The sequence below is a fragment of the Sander vitreus genome, chromosome 10 (genome assembly GCF_031162955.1).
Source record: "Sander vitreus isolate 19-12246 chromosome 10, sanVit1, whole genome shotgun sequence".
NCBI classification, from domain to species: domain Eukaryota; kingdom Metazoa; phylum Chordata; class Actinopteri; order Perciformes; family Percidae; genus Sander; species Sander vitreus.
Genome location: NC_135864.1, coordinates 8,978,294 through 9,006,191, shown reverse-complemented (window position 1 = coordinate 9,006,191; position 27,898 = coordinate 8,978,294). Strand labels below are relative to the sequence as shown.

The window sequence follows — 27,898 nt, the reverse complement described above, 5'->3', positions numbered from 1 at the left end:
ATTTAACAGTCAAAATAATCTGTTCATAATTAAAACAGCTTTGAACAGAACACACTAAACTGTATGTTTTATTTACATTACTCCTTTATGCATTTACTGTTGAGAAATATCATGCAATGTGTTACATTAAAGGCACAGTTCAATCCCTCCCAAACAATTTCTCTTCTTATGCCACAATCAAAACAAAATCTGGAGTGGAAATAATTCTACCTTGTAAACTTCATCAAAGAAGTAGATCAATAAAACTGACCAAACGAACAAATCAACTTTTTAACTGAACATTGTACATATCCAACAATATGTACATTTGGAAAATATCCTCCTTTAAGACATACGGCGATACAAAATCCTGTTTATCATTGACATCTTTGTGCTCTGAAACTCAAAATTCCAGAGATTTGTGTACAAGAGATAAAGTATAGCAAAAGCTCAGGCATCAACGGCTTGCATTTGCTCCTGTGATAAAGCTGAGGCACATAGTTAGTATGCTTCATGGTCCATTTTGGTGTGAAATTTGTAGTTTACTCCAGTGGCAAATAAGTCAACTTCAAAATATACCTCAAACTCACCATGAAGCACCATGAGTAACTCAACGTCAACACTTCACATATTGCACAAGAAACTAAACTGTTCAAATTAAGACATCCTATTTGCAACGTTAGCAATAAAAGTGACTTTGAAATAATTATCAACCAGGAAAACAACTCCAAAAAGAAGTCAAAACTGCTCTTACTGCTGAATTTAAAAAAGGTATTCTATCAATGTGTAAACTTTCAGAAGATGTGGGTTTGATCACAATGTATGGTTTAAAATTCCATGTGCAATAAAGCCATACATGTATATTGTAATTTATCTGTGTGGCATTAGAGTAATAAAGAGCTAGTTTATACCAAAGTAGAACATGTTTTACTTTGTTCTTTTTGCCTTTAATGTTAGGTACTTTAAGAAAATAACTGACATACACTAAGTGATACATTAAATAAATTCTCCACAAATATGCAGCTGCATTTGAAAATGAAATGTGGGCATCAAAATATCTTTGACTCATCTTCAGCCCACCACCACAAAAATAATCAAGATAGTGCTACGTTTTAACTGCACATACCCTTACCATAAACAAAAGCTTTGATTTAGTAGCAACAAATAGGCAAACGGAAAGGAACACATTTTATCTCCACTTCAAATGTTTGTTAGTGGATAAACATGTCAGAAAAATCGATGCTGGCAACAGAAAAAGGCATGGTTGATGATACTGGTTAACAGTCCTTAGGCAACAAACTTGTTCTTGGTTGAGGAGCCGCTCTTTGTGGCGGTATCTGCATGCGACTGGTACCCGATGATCACTTTTGGAGGAACACCTAATCTCTCTTTGTAAACACGACTAAAAAAAAAAAACATATTGCATGTTAGCAAATACACAAAAAAGATTACAGACTCATAATATACATATTCCTCGCCAATATAATCTCCATTACAGTATTCTGCTGTAGAAAACTAGTTGGCGGCAGCTATCCAGCGATGCTGTATCAACATATTTTGCCCCAGAGGTTCGAAAAGCTAAAAACACTGGGGGTTTCCTGTCCACCTTTAAGCCAAACATATCTACAACTATACTAGTGAGTCAAATTGTAGTAACTATGTAACTACTGGGGTTAACCCGTTTACATATATAAAGAAATGTTGATTTTCTTTGACATCTTAACATTTGTCATCAATAAGTGTGGCATTTTTAGGTCACCCTATGTGCGTGATGGCATCTTTGTTTTCGTAGTCTGTGGTCCATATTGCTATTTTATCTCCTTTGGCTCGGACGTTGATGACGGCGCCGCACACATCGTCACTGTGGTCATCAAAAGCTTCACCCACAAGACACAGGAGCTGCAGGAAAAACAGACATCATTTACAAATGCCTCGTTGTTGTTGCTCTGATGGGGCCCTTTTCAAAGCAGAACTTCGGACTTCTCGGTAGGATAGAAAAGGACAGGTGTTACTAATAACACTAACGATGGCTCCATTCTATTCAAGTATCCCCAGCAAGCCATGACAGTGAGCCAGTAAGCACAACACCAGCACCCTGGTATAAAAAACAGCCAGACAGAATTCAGCCGTCATTAATTCTATGGTTGAAACTTGATTTTCCTCCTGTGATGTGACAAAATGTCCACCCTGAAAAACGGCCTAAAAAGATACAACTAATAATGGTATAGTTAAAAGTAACCAATACTCGACACGAGTGAACATACCGTCTCCAACCAGAACCGATCCAGGTCTGCTCTACGCTGCTGCTTGGACAGAGTTATCAGCCAGCGGCCACCTCGTCGATTCCGTCCATCCTCCCACATTGGCTCAATCCCATCCTGTATCCACATAAAAAAGGTCAAAGCTCACAACACAACAAATATCCCAAAGTCTCCATAATTAACAAAGGCTTTATCAGTTTCCCTTTAGATCAGGAAAAGAGCAAATAGTACATGTAGCAAAACATCTAATTAGAAAGTACAGAAAGTAGTTACGTTTCTGTGTTGTTCCTATAAAAAGCACACTTTACAAAACTTAAATTTAATACCAATTCATATGGTAACGTATATATTAAGACCATTCCAGATAGAAGGGACACGCTGATCCACTTTGTGTAGACTTGTGGCCAGCTTTGACATCTTGATATGCAGTTCTGTCTGGTTTGACCACAGTCTCAGTTGTGAGCCAGACAAGCATGTGTACAGCTGTAATCCAGGAAGAACATGGATGTGACAAAAAAATATATAAGCAATCTATTAAGAGCCAAACCTGGAGACAAAAGCAGCATCCGATATAACACTACATAACAGAGTGGCTTACACGCTTCCTATTAGATAAGTAAAATACGGTACGTGTCATTTTAGATTGCACAGAAGAAACACTCAAAGATTGATTATTTTTCTGAAAATAAAAAAATAAGTACATTTATTTTGTCCGTTTTGAGAAAGAAAAACATTTAAGAATAAAAAAAAAACTGTTTAAAAATATTCTTGTGTGTGAATACTTGATTCTGATTGACTGCAGGGTGTCCATAAAAAAAAGTGTTATAGGACATCTACTAAAAGGAGTTTCAGTAAAAGTTTACTGTTCTAAATTAATGCGCTACATTAAAACAAAAAGGAAATGTGAATCTGTCATTTCCAACACTGTTGTGCTTCAGTGCCTCGTCCTCTGAACACCACAGGATGGCGCTAACACACAAGCTGCAAGAACTAAGTTACACTGCCCCTCTGAACTGACTTTGTTCCACAGCGAATAACGCTATCTCACATCCCGTTCTCTGTTCAGGTCGCTACTTCAGGCTGCGGCCGACAGTAACGTTACACATCGTGGATAAAATTGTTGTTATAATTGTTTTGGGGACAATGACATGGCTGGATAGCTAGCTTGTCTTGATGTTAAACATACTGTCAAATCATTTTTTAACTGATTACCAACTAGACAATATTATTGACTTTGGATCTTGCCAGCATAGCGTTAACTCTGGCTCGTAGCTGAGCTGAAGGGTTCTACGAGCTGAGCGGACTATAAATATCTCCTTTGATACGTACTGTACCTTCGAGCTCGCCTGGTCCTACCAGACTCTCATACATTTCATTTGTACAGAGAGTCTGGCCACTCTCCATTGACAAGTGTTAACTTCAATGAAGGCGGGTACTTTGAAGTTTAAAAACTATTGGATCTGCCCAGAGCCACTCTGGATCTGCCATAAACAAATCGCTAACGTTTGGTCGTGACGTATGTCATGCACAACAAGAGGGGAGACCGACAAGGCTTGTATTTAGCATTAGCATCGCTAGGGTTAGCCTTAGCCAATCAAACTTTTCCCGAACCCTGTGGGGAGGAGGGCCACAACATCATGGCCATCAACAAAACTCAGCAAAGCTTGTTCTTGCTCAGGCTTTAACTCCTGGATATTCGCAGCGTGCCACAACGGGACCGAATGGCTTTCGGCCAGCATCTTTCTCCGCCGCCATTATGGAACTACAACTCTAGCGCACGACCTCAACGCTAACGTTCTCAGCCACTCCTCTGTTCACTGATTGACCGCCAAAAATTTGGCTGGAGAACACCGCAAACCCAGACGTAGTACTGAAGGAAATGGAAAAATTGAGCGCTAGCACGAGGGAAGGCAGAGCCAGGCTACCTTCGAGCCAGCGCCTCACTAGAATAGGCGTTTGTTTGCTTTAGTTCTTCAAGAATGCAACAGAACAGCCTGGACGTGACACTTCTATGAATTCAAAACTGAAAGTGATTACATGATTCATCGGCTGAGCATGGCAACTGTCAAGAAACACATCTTGTCTAGTTAGATATGCATTTGGTAACCTTGTCAGCATGTAAATACAAGGATTTTTGTATTGTGGAAATTTCTCATTAACAATGAGTAAAACTTGGCAACAACTTGCATCTGACAGCTATAATTTTGCTCCATATTGCAGCACAAAACACCACCTTTCCATCATGTTTCTAATTATCCAATTTATGACAGATGAGATCCAGTTTCAGTCTTGACTGATGCTCATAACTAACTCTTTCTTCGTAAGCCCTTTGTGGCTATCAGAGAAGATGAAGTGAAGGGACTTGCTGCTAGTAACTGGAATAAACGGTTTTGATTCCCCCCACCAAATGGGTACATGCGTCACTGGTGATGGACGGTCACAAGACAGCAAAACTCAAATGAATGAATTACCCATCAGGCCACTTGGCTTCATGTTTAATGCTCTTGGCTCCTTCGTAATAAGATGGTGTGCGCGGTTCATCTGTAATAAGATAGTGTGTGCTCTAAATGGACCAGAATTACAATACACCAAAAGAAAAATTGTTTTTTCGTGCACCTGAACAGCCCTTGGCACAAACTGGCAGTGCAACAATCCAGTCCCCCTGAATTAACATGAATATCTATTAACAATGGAAGCTAAGAGAATTCACGAGCGGGTACGTAAAAAGCATGCTTACCTTAAACAATGAGTAGTCACAGCCAGACATCAAGTTACTTGATAGCTGAATGTGATTGTATAATCTAGGAAAGGAAGGAGGACATTTTATGTCAAACAGTAAACCTTTTGGCAGCCTGGCTGAAAACCTGGTGTAATATGAATTGTAACTTCATGCAGTACCAACAACTGGGCTAACAATTGATCATCCATCAAATGTATACTGTTCCACAGTATATCAACTGGCACGCATGTTAAAAGGTTAAGACTTAATTTCCAAAATATTACATTAGTTTAGTTACCTGTCCCTCCACGAAAAAGCAATCCGATTTATTTGTCTAAATATCAGCAAATTCAGGGTGTTATGTACCACCACTCAAATTTTGCTATTTTTTTTTTTTTTTTTTTAATTATGAATAGGTCTGATGTGTAAAACGCCAGCTTTTAGAGCAGTAACCCATATAGCAATAATATACTCACGCCCAGAAGTCTTCCACAGTGTCAAATTTTGAGATCAGACGAAGGTTGGCTTGCCATGTTTTGCTTTTGTCATTCTTGAAAAACCAAAGAGCCCACCTGCAAATCAAATATGAGTTAGTACAGACAAACTGCACATTTTACCTCATTAGTCATGTTGCTCATTAACAACTCATTTCACTAAAAGAGATGCAAAAATGTCCTATAAAACTATTGTACCTGATATTGAGATGGGATGAGAGATTAGACGTTGTGAAAAAAAGAAAAGAGATGTGGTCTTACTTGTTTTGTAATGGATGCTTGATGTATGCTTCAGGACTCCTAACCTTTTGAATTACTGTTTCACATTTTTCCTTTTCAGGATGAGCAGGAACCGAAGTTGACACCTAAGAAACCAAAAAAAAAAAAAAAGTACAAAGATGTTTCAAATAAATACTTTCAGAGAAATGTTGTGGGTTCTTTAAACATTCGTTTCTCATGTGCCATCTGTGATGACAGCTACTCGCATTGTTACGCTGTTTGTAATTATCCAACATGTATAGTGTTGAGGTCATATTTAACTTTTAATTTGTATGTATTTTTATGGTCAGAGCCGTGATACTAAAGAGTGTGTAAGGAAGGTGGATTGCAGACTGTCTGGGGTATTATTTATGGAGTATGACTGGTTAAGGAGAAGTTAGCGGTTAGGAAATGGAGAACATGACACAGCACCCTGTGATAGTCATGTACATGTTATTTTTTTGTACTGTTCCTCTTTGTCCCAGTTGTTTGACTTTGCATATTTCTGCACTGTATTTGACCAAATTAATTTCGTTCTTTAAATAATAGTTAATTAAAAAAAAAAAACTCCTCCATGAGACTAATAATCAATTTGTCATGTTACCCAGTCTTATGCCTGCTTTTGGCTTGATGTTTTTGGCAGCTATGTTCTGAACAAAATTAAACAACTTTTCCTTTTTTGTTTTACATATTGGCTAGGCCTAATTTTTTACCAAATGTGCCGATCCCATCCACCCACCAAATATAACATAACGTAACATAACACCTTAGAATCCAACAGCCAACCATGCTCTGGACCTAGGTCCAGGTAGAATAACTTAATGTCAACTCAAAATACACTTAGCCCATTGACTTGCATTTGTAGAGTGGAAGACGTCTTCACAAAAGGAAGCCCATCTTACGAGTTCACCGTCCCAGTGATCTACCTAACCCTTAACCTATAGCTATAATTTAGCAAAATCACCATTACACGGTTGACCTGGTACATTAGCGACGCTTGTCTTTCATTCACCCCAAGCATCAGAGTTCATCTCAGGGTAACGTTAACATTACCGACTGAGTTATCTACTCGGTCAAGGTGTTTTAACCAGGCGTCATTCTCCTGCGTTGACGACAATACAGCAGCAGTTGTTGTGATTAATACAAACGTACTTACGAACCTTAACGTTTGGAAAAAATTCTTAGATAAAAAGCGACTAACATCAGTGTTAGTCTAGAGTGCTGCTAATGTAATGGTTTGGCTAGCGAATTCTGGTAATAAGGTAATAACAGTAAGTTTGAAAAAAATGACTGTGTCAGACTCAAACCCGTCGTTGTCTTTTATCATTGATGGTTCAAAAGTGGATTAAAAAAAAACCATCGCTTGTGGAGTTGACTTCGCTACAAGTGTGTTGCAGTACACTCACCACCAGAGCGGTCGCCATCTTCTGGAAATCACACTCAGTTTTTGGCGTGTGTTAAATAGATGATTGGGCCATCTGGTACTCTACAGAACGCATGCGCAAGAAGATGGACAAAAGTGTTGATCCTGTGGTACACTGTTATCCTCCTTGACTTATTTATATCCATCATCGGTAGATTACAAACAAATTCTGTCTAAGTTCTTTGTAATCGATTGTCATTTAAGTAATACAAATATATCAGATACATGTAACTATATTAGTAGAAATGTGTGCAATAGATGTACTTCAAGTAAAAGCATTTGCTACTTGTGACCATCATCCTGAACTTTCTTTTGTGGTTTACAGAAGTATTTACAAACCGTGTAAAGCATGAGATAATCAATAAAAAATGCCAGCCATACAGAATGATCTTTCAGGATGATGTGGTCCGGCATGGGTGCCCAAAGCCTGTTCGACTACAGAAATATGGGCTTTTTGGAGTCCCAACTGAATCACTCCAGGCTTTTAGCAGTATTGCTTTAGGTGATGTCAATGTGTTACTGTCAACATAAATGTCAATGTGTTACATGTTGTCAGGGTGGCACGGTGACCCAGAGAGTCAAGGCAATGGAGCTCAGCGCAAATTATTTCAGGAAGACTTCTAAATAACTTCAATCACCACTATCTCTTCCTAAAACTATTCAGCTGTTAAAAGGCGTTCACTCAGTAAACCAACCACAATTGGCCACGAAATTATGATCTAATCACAACATGACATCCTGCTTTATATGTCTTCTCTCCTTATCAGCTGTCTTTTCAGGCAAACGTGCAACCCTCCTCCTCCCCTTCCACCTCTGGTCATCGTCAACCACGGCAACCCGAGTCCCTTTCCGGCAGATAGCTCCTTCGTTCGGTCTCCGGGTTCCTTCTCCACCCTCACCAGTATCTAGGCTCCATCGGGGGGAATATGGCTTCTTTACCCCTTTAAAATATTTCTAACGATGGAGTCTAATCCCCAAAGACTCTGTACATTTCATATTATGCTTATGTACAATAAATCTTTGCATATCTGCAACGAAGTCTCTCCTGATTGAAATACCTACAATCCCTGGAGATCAGGTTTATTTATATAGCCATTGATTCAAATCACAGTATTTTAAAGTCATCTTAGTAGACACTAAACATCCCATCAAACAGCCAAAGTCACTTCTTGAAATGGTAAAAGTTAATAGGCACAAAGATGATAAACATTCAAGATTTTTTTTACTATATTGCACTTTGGATAATATATTGCAAAAACATTAAGTAAACTCAAGGGCCATTCTCAGTCTGTTTACCACCTCTGTTAAAGAATGTTATAGGCTTAGTATATTGTGCCAATAAATATTATACATATATTCTACAATGTAGTTGTTCCTCTGGGTGATTATAGTTAACACATGAACAGCAAATACTTCTGATTGTATGATTACAACTATATTTTACTCCGTATGAAGCTTGTGATCCTATCAGGCTGTGATACGCTCTCTCAGACTATATTTTAACTGGAAAATATTTGTATACTGCATTATTCTTAACTATCAAAATGTATATTTTATTGTGAAATTTTCATGGAAATTATCTGCACAAAAACACTGATGGATTGGAGATTAAAATTAATATTGTACAATAAAAAGAGACACACCTCAGGAGGAAAATAAAGAGGGTTCCTGACTAGAAAATGAAAATTTAGAAAATTTATAGTTTCCCCTAAGAATGCATACATGTGCAGCATCTGACTACTCAATATTGAAGGTAACCAAGATACATGTTGTCCGAACAAAGCATATGATCTCTATCTGATTTTTGATTTCAATGTAGTTTTCAGTTTCCAGGTGAACATAATGAGCAGAGTTAGAGTAATTAAGACTTGAACAAAATGACAAAATGTTTCATGGAAGTTTAATTCCACAATATTCAGTGTCTGGCAAGTGTTTTCAGGGTAAATTGTTTTGCATTAATGAGGATTAAGTATGAATGTGGTACTTTATACTGTCACTTATGTAATATGATTAATTGCTGTTTTCACGCTATGAACCCTTGGGGAGTGACTAAATAGAGCTGAAAGAGACTCATTGTTGACTGTTCTTAATAAGAGCAGCAGCCAAATGCCTTCGTCAGTCCGCAACAAGAGCAAAAGCAGATAATACATTCATTTTTCAGAATATTTTTATGACACTTTTTTTGTTTCAAACATGTATTGGGCTGTTAATACAAATGTTCTAATACTGAAAATTATGTCATCAAAACAAGTGCAGAAACATACATTAAGTGCTGCAACTATGAAAGGAGATTGTTTAAAGGCCGAATGTGAAGGATGTCAATGTTTCAGGTACTTCAGAAGGTCAGCACTGTGCGGATACTGCAATGAGAAAAAAAACTAATTAGGTTAGGACTCAGCAGAAAACAAAAGAAAACAGATAATTATCCACTGTGCATCAATGAACTGATCTCACCTCTTTCCAGCATGCATGAGGTCAAATCCCTCATTTATCTGCTCAAAGGGCAGGGTGTGGGTCACAAACTCATCCACCTTCAGCTTCTTATTCATGTAGTCTTCCACCAATTTAGGGACACTTTCCACACTCTTCCACCCTGGGGGTGAATATTGAAACCAGGTTAATAACTTTAGCCACAACTAAACTGAACAGAAGTAATCTTTCACCAAAAGGCCTTGGGAAAGGCACTTATTCCCCCAACTCTATCTATCTATCTATCTATCTATAGTTGTTTGTGTTCAAGCTTTACTTGGTAGAACAAAAGAAATCACCAGAAATGATAATAAACTACAGTATTTTACATGCTTAACTTGTGTTCAAAAACAGCATGTCTTCGACAGTTGCTCCAATGACCATTCCAAGGCTAATTAAAAAGGTGCTCTAAGCGATGTCGTGCGTTTTTTAGGCTACATTTTTTGTCACAAACAGCAAACATCTCCCTACTATCCGTTAGCTGCCTGTACCCTTAATACACTGTAAAAAAAACGCGGTCTCTGTAGACAGCCCAGAGGCCTGTACTACGAAGCGAGATTTGGCGTTAACGAGCTAACTTCAGGTTCAACCCAGGGTTTTCTGTACTACGAAGGTGGATCACTTGTGATCGGGTTCAATCGCCGTGGTAACTTATGCTGAACGCCTAACCTGGTCGGGAGCAGGTTAAGTTGGAGATCAGAGCTCAACCGGTGTAAAAGCACCGCCTACTGACCAATCAATACTCGATTGATAACGGCGTCACCGTTCTTAGAAGATCAGGCGGAGCTCGGTGCGCAGAGAGAGAGAGAGAGGGAGAGAGGGAGAAAGGGGTGCGCACATAAAAGTTAAAACATTTAGAGACCGACAACCCCGTTAGCATTCCCTGATGTGTATATTTATGAAATATATAGATTGTAATGGGAGGGAATTACATATCGGCTCGGCTTCTTGAGCCGTGTGTTGCCAATGCGCACATCAGTTTGAATTTTGTTTTTATATATTTTATTTGCTCTCACGATGGCTTCCCACTGCCAGGGTTGCAACTGAAATACTAGGCTAAAGCAACGACAGTTTATGGAAAGTGCACAAGTGTAATTATGGTCAGATCTTGGTGCTGACTGATGGGGAAGTAATATTAATAAGCGTTGTGATTTACGCATCTACAGCGTCGGCTATTTTTTTGCCAGCTTTCCTTCCTGTTTTAGGAAGCAGCGACTGTATTGCATTTTGCCTGCAAAACCGTGTCTGTGTTATTCATATTTATGTGGAATTATAATTTCCTCTTCTTATGTAAAATATGCGGCTCTGGTAGATGTTTGTGATTGGTCGTGCTGTGCAAACACCGCCTCTTTTATGTGAACGTGCGCGCCGCTGGATTGGGAAACCCTGGGTTGACTGAACTAGTTGATAACCAGCGTCGTGACACAGCTTATGCGGGACCGCGGTTGTTAGGTTAGGTGAAGCCGGGTAACTGAAAGAAATCCAGGACATGTTGATCTTGCTTCGTAGTACAGGCCTCAGGTTCCACAAACGGCAACAAAAACAAACTGCGCCAACCTCCACCACGAAACATAACAAACAGTGTTCCAGCCAATAACCCTCAAGAAGGAGTTGGTTGAGCCATCACCGCAGCAGCGTTAGCAAGTAGGCTACTTTCACAATGCGTGTTCATGACTGTTCCAGGAAGCATGGAAGGGAGGGGGAGAGGACAGGATGAGGAGGAGGGAGGGGCAAGCTAGCCTCCGTTTTGTTTGACAATACTTCGAACGTCAACAAGAAGTGACGTCACCCAACATCGCTTAGAGCACCTTTAACATTTGCTATCTTTGAGAAAAAAAAAGGTCATAAACCTTCAACCTAATGAAGTGGATGCTTAAAAAAAAGCCTAATTACCCATAGTTAAAATATACAAAAAGCAGTCCCTCCAGAAAAATGTGATTATGCGATCGCATAATTCAATGCATAATCAGCCAAAGTCCGTATATTTATGCGGGGGCCGCATTTTTTCAAATACGCCGCACTTTTGGCGCCTAAATTGCCGATTTCCGTGCAAAATATGCAGGGCTTGCATGATTTCATAATCCCCGCATTTTCGTTGCAAAAAAGTCACATATATCTTAAAATGTTGCGTTTACTTCACACAAGGGCAGCCATTTTCCCCTGTTGCCATGGGAACGTTATGAAGTGACGTAATTACGCGACGTGAACGTCATCGAAAAGCTGCAAACCCCGCGATGAAGCCACGATGAAACCGCAGTTTTTGCAAGTTCCCGCAATTTCATCGCATAAAAATCCCGCATATTCCATTGCATTTCTTAAGAAAACGTGCCGCATAATCACGGATTTTTGCCCGCAACAATCGCAAAAAAACTCCACATTTTTCTGGAAGGACTGAAAAAAGCTTTGAACTCACAGAAGGTTGGAATTGCAGCCAGACCACATTAAGCCCATTACAACAAGTAATTATCTAACACAGTCTGTCACCTCCAAAGGCTGTCCCCCTCCACACTCGGCCTGTCACCAGCTGGAAAGGTCTGGTCGAGATCTCCTGTCCAGCTCCGGCTACGCCGATGATGACACTTTCACCCCATCCTTTATGGCACGCCTCCAGAGCAGCTCTCTGAAATAATAAAATGGTCATTTTCCTGTTTTCTATGAATTGCCAACTGATGCTGCTTGTGCCATGTGTTGAGTACACACTATGTATATCTGCACCGGCTCTACTATGTACATCTACCAACCAACTGGGATGACAAATAAAACACAGTTAATGTATGAAAATGATTTATAATGTTGCTTACTGCTATTTCTATATGATGATGTCCAGCATGTTTTTCTGTTGATTTTTTTTTTTCTTCATAATACAGTTTGAACATAAAGTGTCTCACCATAATTTGCACATTTCCAATGCACTCAAATGAATAGTCCACACCCCCGTCAGTCATCTCCACCAGAACCTCCTGGATGGGCTTGCTGTGGTCCTTAGGGTTCACAAACTCAGTGGCTCCAAACTCCTTGGCTTTCTCAAACTTTGCAGGGTTGATGTCCACACCAATGATCCTGGTTGCCCCAGCAACCTTGCAGCCCATAATAACAGCCAAGCCAACAGCACCAAGGCCAAATACAGCACATGTGGAACCAGGCTCAACCTGAGCGTGCACGAGGAAGAACAGCAGCGTGATCATTTTGCCTTTTTGGGGTGAAATTAATAGTCACTACAAAAATAGGGGAAAAAAACAACCTTGGAAACAGATGCCCATGGCAGCAATTTGTTTTCACATCAAATCTGCATGATTAATAAGGGTGACCCATTTCAGAGTGAAGCCTACGAACAATGACAACATTTTCATCTCTTTTCATTGTATCCTTTGGGTGACACTTTGTGACAAACTTGTTCTGCATAACTAGCTTCAAACAATAACACTTTAGGCCTCCTGCACACTGGCTGTGTGGCGTGTCCGTTTTTATTTCAGCTCCCATGTTAACAGGTTAGAGCTTGCACACAGCCTGCACGCACTTCTCAGCCGCCATAAACGCGTGCATGCTAGAATTATAAAAAAACTACGCCTATTTTTCACGTGACACGCAAGCGTGTTGGAAGCGTTTCCAGGCAAAATAGAATACAAAAAGATGTTTATGTGTCATTTTGACACAAATACATTTAATAAATGACATTTTGATGTTTGAAAGTCTCTAGGTTTTGACATAAATGCAGATATAAATGTAATTTAAAAAAATAATAAATAATTAACGATTTTCAAATATTGCACCTGTCAATACAGAACAAAATATTCTGTAGTCTATGCTGCCGACGTTGTCTTTGCTGTAATCAAATCAGTATATATTTATGTTTAACATGGTATTTTATTTTATCAATGGGAAACATACATGTGTACAGACAAGGCTAGCAGCGGCGGCGCTGCGTCAGACACGTTTCTGGTGTGCAAAGACATAGAAAACGCCACGCTCACGCCACGCAGCCAGTGTGCAGGAGGCGTTAGCAATAAACTCATGTACAACTGCTTCTTTTTTGTAAGGAGGCAGTCTAATACTGTAGCACGGCCTGGCGTGATACCTACCTTGGCAGTGTTGAGAGCAGCACCGTAACCTGTAGAAATGCCACAACCAAGAAGGCACACTTTATCCAGTGGAGCCTTCGCGTTCACCTTGGCGAGAGAGATGTCGGCCACCACAGTATACTCCGAGAAAGTGCTGGTTCCCATGAAGTGAAAAACTTGCTTTCCCTTGCAAGTGAAGCGTGAGGTGTTGTCAGGGAGCAGGCCGCGGCCCTGGGTTACTCTGCAGGTTGGAAGCACAGGGAATAGAGGATTTCTTTTCATATATGATGAAACTTAGCTCTGTACTTCTATGCAAGGCAGGGCAGGCTCAAACTAATGACGACTGAGCTTTGATTTGGTTGCCCTGGGGTGGGACACCTGAGGCTGTGAATCCAACTATTGAGGTTGTAAGTTCTGCCACAAAGAAATCCATTTTTTGAATTCAGGTTTTATCCCTAAAAAACAGGCAGTCTTTGCCAACTCAAGTTTGCATACACAAGTCTTGCAGCATTACCTAATTTTCTGGCAAAGGTTGGTCTTGGGATTTTTGCAGAATTTGCATTCACCACACTGTGGCACATACAACGGGACGACAGTATCACCTGGGCAAAAGAGAATTGTGAATAATTAGAGATCATGCCAAACGTACGTATTCACAACACGTTTTAATATCATGTCCAGCAGCTAAATACCTGGCTTGAACTTGGTGACACCCTCACCAACGCTCTCAACAGTTCCAGCACCCTCGTGGCCCAAGATGACAGGGAAAAGTCCCTCGGGGTCACTGCCACTCAGAGTGTAGGCATCTGTATGACACACCCCCGTAGCAAAGATCTGAGAGGAACAGTGTCATTTTAAGTTCATGTTAGACACAGCTGCTAAGTGCAAGAATGGAATATAAAAGACGGTAGGCCTTAATATTAATATTATCTAACCCTAAACCTAATTACCTAATGTGTAAGTTAAGGCATTCAGAAGTTATGAAACATAAAAACCATACAAGTTTATCTTAAAACGTTGGGCTGTGTGTGATTCTTCCAAGGTAGTCATTTCCCTAAAAAAAATAATAATACAAAAGCAAGATACAATATCAGTAGAATTTGGTTTACCTTGATGCGGACTTCATGGGCCTTGGGTGGGGCTACCTCCACCTCCTCAATGGAAAGAGGCTTCCCAGATTCCCAGGCAACAGCTGCCTTGCACTTAATGACCTAAGGGCAAAGCACAGTACGTTGTTTTCCTTCTTCAAACAACGCTTCTACAGGTAAAGTAACTGGGGGGGGTTGACCGGGGCTTTGTAGGGTGTGTGACAGGGCGAGCTAGTTGCACACTGCACCTCAAAGGGCAGATGTACTTTGAACTGTACCCAGGCTTATGCAAAGCCAACCTAGAGTTATGTAGTAGTACACTGTTGGAGTGACGTAATACCATTTACCCTGTTAAGTTACCTACTGCAAAATAAGTGAGACGTGCCTACGATTTATTGTCCATCACGGTTTCTTAATTAACTAATCAGAATTAAAGATATCTCTGGGGACAAGCACTGCAGCAACATGCAGCATACTAGTTGCGACTGACTGATCAAAGATCCCTGTTAAGTAATGGAAGTGATTTTTCTGTACTTGTTCATTCAACGTAAGTTACGTGAATGCGTGCACGCCAGTTGAGAGAACTTTGCTTTTTTTATACTACATGTGTAATTGATGCAACCTTTACGGCACATACGCAATGAACTACTGCATTTAAAATGTGCATTGCGCATTTCGTGGGAAATGTACTTACTTTTCCAGCTGTCTCCATGTTCGTTCCTTCAGCACAAGAGGGAGGGGCGGTGCGCAGCCGTAAAGGAGTTAACGTCCGGACCAATCAGAAACGAGAACGCGCAGCATACGCATGACGCAGGCGCGGTAGAGAATTTCAGTCATGATTTTTAAGTTTTTCCTCTGGACGATTGCATATATATATATATATATGTCAATGGATTGTATTGAGTACGTGCCTGAAATGTTGTATATTTGAATGTTTTCTTCAATAAAGTTGAAAAAAATATATATATATTTTTATCACATGAAGGCCCAGACCAGAGAGAACAGTTTTATAAACAGTGTGAAACCATATAAAAAATAAATATATTTTCTCGTGTAGCACATATAAACCAACATTTGAAAGTGAAAGCTAATTCTTGGCCTTGGAAATAGTTTGAGAAATTAAACTGACAACTGAGCTGAACTCACTCAAATCATCAGCAAATTTGTTTACTCTTTATGTCTGAACATACTGAATGTGGGATGGTGAGGGTATTCATTTGTATAGTCAAATCAGCATAATTTTGTAGATTTCAATATAACATAATATTGTATTTCCCTATCCTAACAAAATCTACTCCTCCCTTAATTAAATGTATTAAAACTATGACTATTTTAATACTTTTCAAAGGTTTAACTACTGGGCACAAATATTCTTTAGCTACACTTGCTGTACACTCACATGCTGTATGTCTCCCCCCCCCCCATTCTTCACCTTAGGATGACATTTAACATTCTACTACGAACCTTCAACATGAGCAATAAAAATAAACACACAGTTACAAAGCACCTTTTAATCAAGGCCTTTAACAAAAATGTGACAACATTCTGCTTAAGATTTGACAAATTATGGGTATTAAAATGTTGTTTTTTTACTAACAGCATATAAAGATTTCCCACACATTTTCCCATAAGAGGAAATGAGTACAAGAAGGTCTGTGAATGTATCTCTTGAAATCTTGATCGAAGTACACACATCTGTCACGGCCAAACGTCTGAACACAATCAGCAGAGGATAATGATAAGCTTGTTCACAAAGGGACCCAACATCTCTCCTTAACAGGCTGAAAGGTCCTCGTTATGTTGCACACAAGCATAATTATGAACCTTTTAAATAAAAATGAAGAGACATCACATATTTAAAACTGGTAAAAACAACAAGAAAATCCATTCAAGTTCAACAAATGGAGGCAATGTCCATATACGGAGTCCAACAGGCCAGGCATTGGCAGAGAATGCAGGTTTTTTGCTTGTGTAGCAGAAGACAAGGATGACACCGTCACACCGGACCATCACTGTCAGATCATCTCCCGCCTACAAGTGAACAACGAAAAACTTACCTTTACACATGAAAAAAAAAAGTATAAAAAGTATAATTTGTAGAACATTGAAAAAAGGGGCAAACCTCTGAATCCACGTCCTCCTCCGCCTCCTCTTCCTCTGAAGCCTCCTCCTCCTCCGCCTCTTCCACCTCCAAATCCTCCGCCGCGGCCGCCTCCAAATCCTCCACCGCGGCCGCCTCGGAAACCACCTAAAACAAAAACTAAATTAATCAAACCACTCTCACAAGCCATGCTCTAAAATCGGCACAAAGGAACCACACTTTAAATCTACAATAACTAAGACTGACAGATCATTTTGGCATAAGTGCCCAATAGGAAAAAAAAAAAAAGAGCTACACATTCATCATCAACAACAGGAGACAGGATTAATTCAAATGAGACAAAGTTTGGATGCTTCACCTCCACGACCACCGCCTCTTCCTCCACCTCGACCCCCTCGGCCTCCTCTAGGCGGACCCTTCTCTCCTGGCGGCCTGGGGAGGAATCTCTGCAGCGGGAGAAGCTTCATTGGATCTATATAAAACTAAAAAGAGACATTGCAAATCACATACAGTGTAAAACAGAGAGGCACTGAATTTGTATTTATTTTTTTAAATGTGCAAATGTACTACTTCAAAATTAATTTGTGTACCTTCTGCAGTTTCTTAAATGAAGACGCCTTCATATTTTCTGAAAGTTTGACTGAAAAATACTGCAAGGATAGGTTAAGGAATTAACAGGATTTTGAGAAGCAACAATATTTAACTCACAGAGGTTGAACTTTACTTTATTTCACCACAGGTTGATTCAGAGGTCCAGAGACCGAATAGAAAGGATACAAAGTCCCGGAGCTGGCCAAATATCTCATCCACTTTCCCGATCTGCTCCTTGTTTTCCAAGTAGACGGGGGCATTGAAGTAAGGAACTTTGTTTTCCTCTGTCGTACACTTGCACACAATGTCATCTTCACATGGATGCACAAACTCTCCCAGTGCTGCAGAGCGGAAACACAGTGAACCACAGTTAGTTGAGTAAAGGGTGTTTTAGCTATCACGACAAATGCCCAGTTCCAATATCCCTCTGATTGACTTTATGAGCCCTTTATACATAGTTTCGATAAGTTTGCAACTCAGAACATTTGCATTAGGAAATAAGCCACAATTCATGCTTTTGGGACATTAAAGCAGCCAATTACATTTTTGAAGCGTCAAAAAAAAAGAAAAAAGAGTTGGCAAAAATACATTGAGTCAGGCTTAAAAACCTGCAAGTATAAACACTATAAACACTCGTCACTACTTGTTTGTCTTATGATAGCATGATGGCGATATCCAAATACTGTGATTTCACAGGTTGTAGAGATAATAAAGGTTACTATGCGTTTTACAGCTTGTAAGCATTCAGAAAACCAAAGATGGTTGTATGATTGCAGCGTCTCTGTTGTGTGAGCTTTTTGCTTTTCAGGCACTTCTGAATTATTCAGCCTAAGGACTGAGTATCAGTGTTCAGAAAGATTTGAGTTTTGTAGTCGTGATTCCAATTTCAATATTGACATGAAGGTATTTATGAATTGGAAATAGGCCTGTCGCAATATGCAATAAATCAATTAAATCGCATGATAAATAAAAAAAAGCTCGATAATTTTTAAATGGAAATCATCGCGGCCGGAAAAATATCCATTTTATTTATTGTTTTTGGTTGTTTTGTTTATTTAGTGTGGTTTTTTATTAAATGTCTTCCAGTTCCAGTGTTAAATATTCTTTAGAAATAAAAGTTTATTGATCTTTGAAAAGGTGTACCTGCATGTTTTAAGACATTATCATTATATTAGATGAAAATAGCCACAGAACGACAATATTATCGTTTATCGCAATCATTTCTGGGACAATTTATTGTCCAGCTAGCTTTCCTGTGACCTCAAAACTCATCATACAGGTGATGTCATTTAAAGTCTGAATGCTTAGTTTTTAATGTGAAGGATGGGTACTGGAGCTGGGCTTACAACTTTGCACATACATCCTATGTGACTACACACACCCCCTGGCATCTCATTTTAAACTACTGCCATCTAGGCGTCGTTTCTGCCCACCCCTTCTGACCAAGAACAGATCCAAATTGTTTTTTATCCCACAAGCCATAAAAGCCTTAAATCAGTCAAAATAAGCTAGATGTCCAGCATGGCCTGGTCATACCCAAGGGTGTATAGTGTATTGTAGTGTTTGATGTATGTTCTTTATGTTATGTCTGTCGGTGTCTGATGTATGGACTATTTGTTTTTATCATATGTCTGACGTCCTGTCATGAAGTGCCTTGCGACTGTGCCGCAAACCCTACGGAGACAATCAAGTTATCTTCTACTACTACTAGCTCTCAGCTTCTGAACCATCTTCTCAGCAGTACTGGCTTCATGATCTTACCGACGACATACTCTGGAGGACCGTAGTCTTGTTGTCTATTAAAACCACCTCTGCCACCACCACGTCCAAATCCACCTCCTCTGCCTCCTCCAAATCCGCCTCCCCTGCCTCCTCCAAATCCACCTCCTCCTCTGCCTCCTCCACCTCGGTTAAATCCTCCACCTCCTCTGCCTCCTCGTCCACCTCCTCCTCTGAAAGACATTTTGCTTCAAATCGTCTGTGAGAAACACAGGAGAGACAAAAGGAGAGGAAACGAGTGTCAGAAGAAAGCAAAGACAACATAAAAGACACGCGAATCCATGGCTGGTTAAATGGAGCCTGGACTGTGGAGTAAATCCAATGCATTCAACGACCTAACATCGTGGATTCAGCAGCACTTTATAAGTTCTAGCTAACATGCTAACGTTAGCTCAAGTCTACTAGTAAAACTAACGTTAACGTTACACAATTCAGCCGCATCTTCTTCCACACACCAACACATTATGTGTTCACTTGAGAATATAAACTTTAAAAAGTCTACAACCCTATCTACACACAGTTAAAGCGGATTACTCACAAATGTGATCGGCTAGCTGCAGCTATTTACTCCGAAAGACTTCCATGCGATGACAACACGTGTGACCACGGGCTGCCGTAAAGGCATTTACCAGTATCGGGAAGTGTCGTAAATTCAAATCTCTACCGCCGCGCACACATCCTATTTAAAGGCGCAGCAGACAGTCAGTTGACTCATCAAGATAGATAACAGACTCGGTCAGTATAACTTTACAGACTCCAATAATATGGCACATAGTTATTTATGTGAGACTTGATTGATGTACGCATATGTAAATATTCCAATAATATGATTACTTTGTTCAAATGCAGGCAAAAAGTAGCTAGTTAAAACCACTCAACAATGTCAACAGCAGGTCAGGTAAGAAAAAAACTTCATCTACGATATATTCACTGTTTGTTTTATATTCACTGTTTGTTTTATATATAGTAACTTAGGCCTAAATGTTATTGTTGCCTGGAGTCCGTCTTTTCTGACAGCTATATGTTCAACCAATGTTGTGCCTCACATATGTATAACGATACAGAATAATTCGTCCATCATTACAAAAACAGGCTACGCCCAGCCAAGACTTTCCCCCGTCTTCTCATTTGAGACATGCTTACAAATACAGTGTGACTAATAACCCAACCCATGCTCACAACCAAGCAACAAACACTTTTGTCCATCTCAGGTCATCCAATGCAAAGCAGCTGTTGCATGGGAGCCCAGGAAGCCTCTGTCCATCGAGGATGTGGAGGTGGCCCCACCTAAAGTCCACGAAGTCCGCATCAAGGTCTGCTGCTTATTAACTGTCTGTAATGCAAGAAAACATATTATCTCCAACTTTGGTTGTAAATGTGGGCACTTATACAGCAAACTTTCCAGTGTTAATTAACAGGTGTTGATTTTTCGGTGGTATCATTTGAATTTGATTATGTTAAATGATATCAGAATGCAATGAACTAATAGGAACAATATCATGATTATTTCCCAGTGACATACAGTTATGTGAAAAAAAAAATTGGACACCCATGCTAAAGTTGACTAAAAAGAGGAATAAAAAAATCATCTTTTGGGAATTGATCTTAATGCCTTGATTAAAAAAATGAGGAAAAATCCTATCTTTAAGGACACCTTCTTTTGTGAATGAATAATGTATCGTAAATATGGATCCAGGATACTATGCATCCTGATAAAGTTCCCTTGGCCTTTGGAATTAAAATAGCTCCACATCATCACATACCTTTCACCATACCTAGAGATTGGCATGGGGTCGATTGGCAATCAAACCAGCTATTAGGCTAACTGAAATAAAACCATGCCAATCTCTAGGTGATTTTTAGATTCCTCTTTTTAGTCAACTTTAGCATAGGTGTCCTAATTTGTTCACATGACTGTATTAACAAAGTCATAAGACTGAGTTTTTGCTTTTATCATGCAATCAACAAATGCTGACAGGAAATACTTGAACAGTCATTCTCAGTATTGCAACCACATTCACTTCCTAAAACTGTGACGTGAATCAAACTGTTTGTACAGATAGTTGCCACAGGCGTGTGCCACACAGATCGGGAATACCTGTATGAAGCTGGAAAAGGGATGAAGTTCAGACCATTCCCGTTAGTTCTCGGCCATGAAGCAGCAGGGATAGTGGAGAGCGTTGGTCCTGAAGTCACCAAATTCTCACCAGGTACATTGTACAGCTCACAGCAAACGAGATAACATGACATGTGACTCTGACTGATGCAGTCTGTCTGTTTTTTGTTGTTTTCACAGGCGACAAAGTTATTCCTCTTTTTCTGCCACAGTGTGGGGAATGTGAACGGTGTCGCAGTCCTAAAACCAATCAGTGCAGGAAGAACTGGTGATTCTTTTTGTTTTGTTTACACACGCAAAGCACTATTTTGTTCATTATGTTTAACTACTCAGTGTTTTTTTTTTTTTTTTGGGCTTTTAGGGCAAATACACAAAGGGGTGTATTGGCTGATGGCACAAGCAGGATATCCTGCAAGGGGCAGCAGGTGTACCAGTTCCTTGGCGTCAGTTCTTTCTCCCAGTACACTGTGGTTCCCGATACCTCACTTGCAAAGATAAGAAGCGATGCACCGCTAGACAAAGTGTGTCTACTAGGCTGTGGTGTCTCCACTGGTTATGGTGCTGCTATTAATACGGGCAAGGTAAGAGGATACAGATCTGCTTCTTCTTGTTCTCTGCATGTCCTTAGAACAAGAAGGATGCAACACATTTACCTACATTTTATATATATATATATATATATATATATATATATATATATATATATATATATATATTAATTAATACAGTTATTTTACTATCTGAAGGAAAACATCTTAGTTGAATTAGTATCTAACAATTTTATTTGACAAGTTGCTGCCCAGTGTTAACAGTACGTAGCAAGACTGTAGTTATTTATTTTCCCCACTTGATGTCAGTAGATAACAGGAGCACCACATAAAGGACGTTTTCTTGTTGTGCGTAGAATCGGCTTAGTAGTGTTGCACTTCCCCTAACTCATTCCAGGTTCTCCTTCTCCATTAACAACATGAAATCAAGGAGATGGTTAACTTTTCCTGCTACAGATTTCCCACCTTGGTCAGAAAACACAGGGGAGACACTTTGTTTCTCTCACTATTACTCTAGAGCAGGGGTCTTCAACGTTGTTTAAGCCAAGGACCCCTTAACTGAAAGAGAGATGGAGCAGGGACCCCCTACTACATATATTGTATAAAATGAAATTGCATAGTAAACTAGGCCTACATTAACGTGTAGGGCGGCCTTAAGCCTTTATACATACCTTTTTGCATAGAATACTAAGCTATTCAAATAGCATAATAATTGTTGGCATGCTTTTATGAATCACGTTTTAATGTTAAACATACACGTGGCTCAGTGAATCCTTAGGATTAACTAATCTGTGGATGGCCTTAGTGACTACCTTTCCTATAGACCAGTAAGCAGTGGGGATTTTTATTTGCTAATAATATGTTTAATATTTAAATCGATACAGCATCGTTTCGCGATATTTTCTGTGGCAATACTATATTGACACACAGATGACAAGTATCGATCTATTATTATATATGTGTTGGTCAGTTTATCTGCTTGACAATTCCATTTTGCAGCATTAAAATTAAAGTGAGATGAACAAACAGAGAAATGTATCTTTTTGAATAAAACAGATGTTGCAAAGTTTCCTTTTGGGGGACATAATTTGAAATTGGGAAAAATTTGAGTTAAAAAAAATGACAATATATCGCAGAATATTGCAATATGTTTAAAATCGCAATAATATTGTATCATAACCTAAAGTATCATGATGATATGGTATTGTGAGGCCTCTGGTGATTCCCACCCCTATTGGATTCATGTTAAGACGTTTACATTTTTGAAACAACTTTCAAAAATTAACAATAATTTGGAGGCCCCCCTGCATTGACTCTGAGGACCCCCTAGGGGTCCCAGACCCCCTGTTGAAGATCCCTGCTCTAGAGTCTGTACTCGCTCCGGAGCTAATTGCCATCGCTCTCTCACTTCTCCCTCGCTCTATCACCCACTCCCCAGACACACACATGCCGGCTCGACGCACACACCAGCGCACAAGTATAAACATCATGTCACTTACGTAGGCTACGGCGAAAGCTCTGCATGGAGCCTCCGCAGAACTGTAAAACAGCCTTAAGTGTACTGTGGGTTAAAAAGAACTAAGGAGTTCCATATTCCACCGCTTCTGTTCAACCTGTTCTGTTGCATATTAAAATAAGATAAATACAAAAACAAACAAAGAAAGTTTTGTTGAAACACACCAAGAAAATTAAAATGGTTAAACCGGTTTGAATATTGCGCAAACTTTGGATTGCTCAATGACATATCATTCTTGTGTGCCTGATAAGAATCTGTCCTTTCATAATAATATAATGAGCCAGTATAAGGTAAATAGAATGTGTATACTGGATAAGTTTAGAAGAATGAAGGCAAAATACATACTTTTAAACATGGTGAAGTGATCTCATCAGCAATCTCTCAAACAGCTTTCTGGTTGACTGACTTCCAAAGTGTGTGTATCCAGGTTGAAAAAGATTCCTCATGTGCCGTGTTTGGGCTCGGAGCTGTCGGACTGGCAGCCGTCATGGGCTGCAAGGTTGCCGGGGCAACCAGGATCATTGGTGTGGATATCAACACTGCAAAGTTTGAGAAAGCCAAGGAGTTTGGTGCCAGTGAATGTGTCAACCCCAAACAATGTAGCAGGCCCATTCAGGAGGTTCTGGTGGACATGACAGGTGGAGGAGTGGACTACGCTCTGGAGTGTGTTGGAAGTCCAATTGTTATGGTGGGTGTACATGTCTACAGTTACAGCAGGAATCCTTTAGTAGGCTGTACAGTGTCACTACAAAGTAGGTCTGTAATGCAGTAAGTGCACATAGGTTTGCTCAGAAATTCCGCATAAAGAAAATATGACACAATTACACAATTTTTGACATACACAATTTGTATTTCTGCAGTTGACATTTTTTTCACCTGTCTAGTTTGATCATATTCTGTGAATATTTAAATATATTTTCAAAGGAGTATTAATTAAGACCACTGGTGCTGTGTGTTGTCTTAGAGTGCTGCGCTTGAGTCTACAATAGATGCCTGGGGCACCTGTGTCATTGTTGGATGGACGGAGACGGAAGCAATGAGCGTCGTGGTTGAAAAGATCCTGATGGGACGCACCTTGAAGGGGACTTATTTTGGAGGTAAACTTAAAAGAAGTTACCAGGTCTATTAGTTAATGCAAAATGGCCTTTCATAATGCTTCAGCAACACTTTATGGTAATAAGAATGTCAAAGAAATTGCATAGTAAGTTAAACACACTGCAAACATGACTTTTCATAATGCTTCAGCAACAATTTATGGTAATTAGAATTAGAAAGATATTGCATAAACTTAAAATTCAGTGTAACATTGTTCAAGTTAAGATCCACGTCCCTGTTTTCGATATACCATGTTGATGGTTACAGCTGGAGTTTTGATGCAAGTCCCCCACAGTCAAAAAGTAAAGGCTTTTATCTTGAGTCACTGTTCAACAGGCATACTACCAAATTCACTGAGAAGAGGCAGGTGGCTAATATCTTCAAGCTAGCCAAACCAGAATGCAATGCAGCCACACACCATGTTGAATGGGACTACATGAAAAGATGATGAGGAAAGATGCCTTTCTTAGGGGCTCATTAATGTCCGCTATGTTGTGGTTCACGAGGACTCAGTTTTGTTTTGCTCTTCTAAAGGTTGGAAGAGTGTGGAGGATGTGCCTAAACTGGTGGACGACTACATGAACAAAAAGCTGAAGCTGGATGAGTTTATCACCAACATCCTCCCGCTGGATCAAATCAATGTGGCCTTTGAAGATATGACAAGTGGTAACAGGTAAGAGCTGATTTGTGGCTATTGGCTAGTGGCTAGTCTTTTATTAATGTTTTTCTGAATATGTGTGTATGTGTATGTGTGTATGTGTGTATGTGTGTGTGTATGTGTGTATGTGTGTATGTGTGTGTGTGTGTGTGTGTGTGTAACACTGTACTCCCCTGAAGCTTTAACTTCCTCACTAGTCTACTGCATAATACTTACAACAAAGTGTCCGAATGGCCTGTTTGATTATATAATCATGCACCAAAGGATTTCTCATAAAATGCTAATGGTATCCTGTAGAAGTCCTGTGCAGTATTTTCCTAAAGATATTGACCTAGCAGTGGTTTGTCAAACTGCTGCTGTGGCCATCTTTGCTCTATTTTATCTTTAAACAGTTTCCAACACATCATAGAATGTCTGTCTGAAATAAAAAGGACATTTATTGTGGTTTTCCAAATAGGAGCAATTTGGAGTATGATTAATACGTTGAAAAGAATATCAAGAATTTGACAAACTGCAAGTTTTTCAGCAATGTATGTGTGATATAAATGTATTGTATATATTATTCTGTATATTATATATGTCGGCTGCAACTACCTATTATTTTCTTGATTAATCGCTTACCTTTAACATTTCAAAAAACGTTCACATCGTCCAAAGGTTAAATTAAATGTCCTTTTTTTTTTTGCCCAACGAACAGCCCAAAACCAAAAGATATTCAAACCTGCAAATATTCACATTGGAGAAACTGGAACCAGAGAATTGTTAAAAAACTCAAAATGATTAAACAATATATTAGGTCTGGTGAGATTTCAGATTTCAGTTATCCTAACAATCTTTCTTTTTTCTCTTTCTTTTTTAGCATCCGTACTGTCATCAGTCTGTCGACAGAGGAGACTAGTGGCTACTCATATAAGATGAACAATTGACATTTTGTGTCATTGTAATGACGTTTTGCACACATCTGCAGTGTATTTGTGAACATCTCAATGCTCGCTTTCTAAAAAGATGTTGACAATTAAAATGTTTTGTGTCTATATTGGCCACTAGATGGCAGTCTTATATCAGTCTTAAGCTTCTGCATTTGTGTCCATGAATGCCATTTAGCTTTATAAAGTTGCTTATATCTGCAAAGGATTCTGTATTTTTATTCATATTAACTTCTGAGGTCGTTTTTTCTTGTTTAAACACTTGATCGAAAGGCCACAGAATGTCCAGTGCATTTGTGTGAAATAATACAATAATAATATAAATGAAGTTCAAAAGAAATAAACGGCATCCACAGTAACACCTAAGACCTAGTCTCTCTACATCTGTTATATTTGGCAGCTATACAGGGATTCTGGTCCTGATATCAATGTGAAATGATAGTTGAAATTACATACCCTTGTATAGAAGATGGGGTAAAAGACACAGGAAACAAATGGCTGAATCTGTCGTCATCCATGGACAAGTATCTGCTTCATGTGGTCAGGCTTACCAAATTTCGTCCTTGGTAATATTATATATTGATTTAATGGTTAGAAGGGCTAAAATAACAGTTGTGGGCTGTCAGTACAGAAGACAAAAGGTTGTTTGGGGAATGCCTCTCGGAGAAGAACCGAAATAGCTCTCGGAGGAATTTGTTTTATTGAAGTTCCGTTCAGATCAAATGAATACCCTTGGCAGTTCCCCCTACTTTTCCAAAACACTATTTAAAATGGAAAATAAATTGGTGCGCTTCTGCTTATGTTGGTCTCATCTGCCTGTATGCTATCAATCACAGATCACTCAGTTTAGACGCCCCTTCATCCTCCCAAAGAATCTTAAAGTAAAAAGAGTTTTTAAGAAATAGAAAGCAGAATAATGCAGAGAATGGAGATAGAAAAGGAGGGAGATCAAAAGACAGAGGAACACAACTTTTGACAGGTGGTTATGTGACTGGACATCCTATTATATAAATGTTAGACATGCTCACAGAGTTCTAAGGCTTTCTTGGGGATGTGTATGCCTCATCTATGGTAAAACTATCCAAAGTGACGACCATAAGTCTCCTACCTTTTTTCCTCTGGAATTGTCACAGCTATCTGAATTACATCCACAGCATTGTACACATTTTTGAATGTCTAAACTGTCTGCCTTATCATGTTTCACATGCACCTGTGCAACTTTTCTGCAGATATTTTCCGTATAAGAAACTTTGGCATAAAGTGGAATAGAAATAGAGACAGCTAACATTTGCAAATGGATATATTTTTTTTCTTTTTTTCTTTGCTAATTTGTTTTTCCCTCTGACTGTCGTTACAACTCTTTCAAGCATGAGTCTTCATGGAGATAATTGACGAACAGAAATGCCAGATGAGGTAAGTGCCGTCACACAAATAAAAGCATGTCTGGGAAAAAATATCAAAAGGTGCCGCCTTGCCTTCAAGAGATTTCCTCATATTTACTAGGCTATATTCCCGTGTGACAGATGGCACATTAAATATGATGAGAACATAAAAACTGTCGATAATATAAAAAAACTATTTGAACAAAGGCAGTGTTTTCTTATTAAAAACAACACAAAATATAATACACCCATATCCATTTACTCCATTGTAAATGGGAAATAGTGTCGCTCTGATTCAACTGAAATTAATGTCATGGCAAATATGTACAGTATATCCATCAGAAAAACTACAAATTATTACTACTTGGTATCCCTAGCTTAGTTACATTTTTGTCTTCTAATATTTGTATGGTTTTATATTTGTTATTGCAGTACAC

At 39.3% G+C, this 27,898-nt stretch overlaps 4 protein-coding genes across 4 annotated transcripts; 1 reads left to right on the top strand and 3 right to left on the bottom strand.

Annotated features, from left to right (window-relative positions):
- Positions 1 to 50: 50 nt before the first annotated feature.
- LOC144524123 (eukaryotic translation initiation factor 4E-1A) lies at positions 51 to 7,196 on the bottom strand. The gene is made up of 7 exons (XM_078260153.1): positions 7,118 to 7,196; positions 5,715 to 5,818; positions 5,436 to 5,531; positions 4,978 to 5,041; positions 2,244 to 2,357; positions 1,739 to 1,878; positions 51 to 1,381 (listed from the first exon to the last, which is right to left on the bottom strand). Exons 1-7 carry the CDS (start codon positions 7,133 to 7,135, stop codon positions 1,267 to 1,269), a joined length of 651 nt encoding a protein of 216 aa, XP_078116279.1. The 5' UTR covers positions 7,136 to 7,196; the 3' UTR covers positions 51 to 1,266.
- Positions 7,197 to 8,921: 1,725 nt separating this feature from the next.
- On the bottom strand, positions 8,922 to 15,511 carry LOC144524121 (alcohol dehydrogenase class-3). The gene is made up of 9 exons (XM_078260150.1): positions 15,444 to 15,511; positions 14,771 to 14,872; positions 14,354 to 14,495; positions 14,176 to 14,263; positions 13,683 to 13,902; positions 12,492 to 12,752; positions 12,088 to 12,223; positions 9,589 to 9,727; positions 8,922 to 9,494 (listed from the first exon to the last, which is right to left on the bottom strand). The coding sequence occupies exons 1-9, from the start codon at positions 15,459 to 15,461 to the stop codon at positions 9,470 to 9,472; spliced, it is 1,131 nt and encodes a 376-aa protein (XP_078116276.1). The 5' UTR covers positions 15,462 to 15,511; the 3' UTR covers positions 8,922 to 9,469.
- Positions 15,512 to 16,621: 1,110 nt separating this feature from the next.
- On the bottom strand, positions 16,622 to 19,836 carry gar1 (GAR1 homolog, ribonucleoprotein). The gene is made up of 7 exons (XM_078260152.1): positions 19,759 to 19,836; positions 19,203 to 19,419; positions 17,628 to 17,782; positions 17,441 to 17,500; positions 17,209 to 17,332; positions 16,872 to 16,997; positions 16,622 to 16,780 (listed from the first exon to the last, which is right to left on the bottom strand). Exons 2-7 carry the CDS (start codon positions 19,402 to 19,404, stop codon positions 16,770 to 16,772), a joined length of 678 nt encoding a protein of 225 aa, XP_078116278.1. The 5' UTR covers positions 19,405 to 19,419; positions 19,759 to 19,836; the 3' UTR covers positions 16,622 to 16,769.
- A 62-nt stretch (positions 19,837 to 19,898) lies between these two features.
- On the top strand, positions 19,899 to 26,445 carry LOC144524120 (alcohol dehydrogenase class-3-like). Its single transcript, XM_078260149.1, has 10 exons — positions 19,899 to 19,955; positions 20,070 to 20,118; positions 20,432 to 20,533; positions 21,280 to 21,430; positions 21,517 to 21,604; positions 21,698 to 21,917; positions 23,828 to 24,088; positions 24,365 to 24,497; positions 25,030 to 25,168; positions 26,013 to 26,445. Exons 2-10 carry the CDS (start codon positions 20,101 to 20,103, stop codon positions 26,077 to 26,079), a joined length of 1,179 nt encoding a protein of 392 aa, XP_078116275.1. The 5' UTR covers positions 19,899 to 19,955; positions 20,070 to 20,100; the 3' UTR covers positions 26,080 to 26,445.
- The last annotated feature ends 1,453 nt before the right edge of the window (positions 26,446 to 27,898 follow it).

Coding starts and splice junctions, on each gene's coding strand:
- gar1 (XM_078260152.1), bottom strand. CDS start 19,404: ATGTCTTTCAGAGGAGGAGGTGGACGAGGAGGCAGAGGAGGTGGAGGA. Junction 17,501..17,627: donor TTGGCCAGCTCCGGGACTTT/GTATCCTTTCTA, acceptor CTATCCTTGCAG/TATTTTTCAGTCAAACTTTC. Junction 17,333..17,440: donor CATTTAAGAAACTGCAGAAG/GTACACAAATTA, acceptor GTCTCTTTTTAG/TTTTATATAGATCCAATGAA.
- LOC144524120 (XM_078260149.1), top strand. Junction 21,605..21,697: donor AATCAGTGCAGGAAGAACTG/GTGATTCTTTTT, acceptor TTGGGCTTTTAG/GGCAAATACACAAAGGGGTG. Junction 21,918..23,827: donor CTGCTATTAATACGGGCAAG/GTAAGAGGATAC, acceptor GTGTGTATCCAG/GTTGAAAAAGATTCCTCATG.
- LOC144524123 (XM_078260153.1), bottom strand. Junction 5,532..5,714: donor AAGCATCCATTACAAAACAA/GTAAGACCACAT, acceptor TTTGATTTGCAG/GTGGGCTCTTTGGTTTTTCA. Junction 1,879..2,243: donor ATCGGTTCTGGTTGGAGACG/GTATGTTCACTC, acceptor TTTTTCCTGCAG/CTCCTGTGTCTTGTGGGTGA.
- LOC144524121 (XM_078260150.1), bottom strand. Junction 14,264..14,353: donor TGTCACCAAGTTCAAGCCAG/GTATTTAGCTGC, acceptor TCTTTTGCCCAG/GTGATACTGTCGTCCCGTTG. Junction 12,753..13,682: donor CTGCTCTCAACACTGCCAAG/GTAGGTATCACG, acceptor GTGCACGCTCAG/GTTGAGCCTGGTTCCACATG.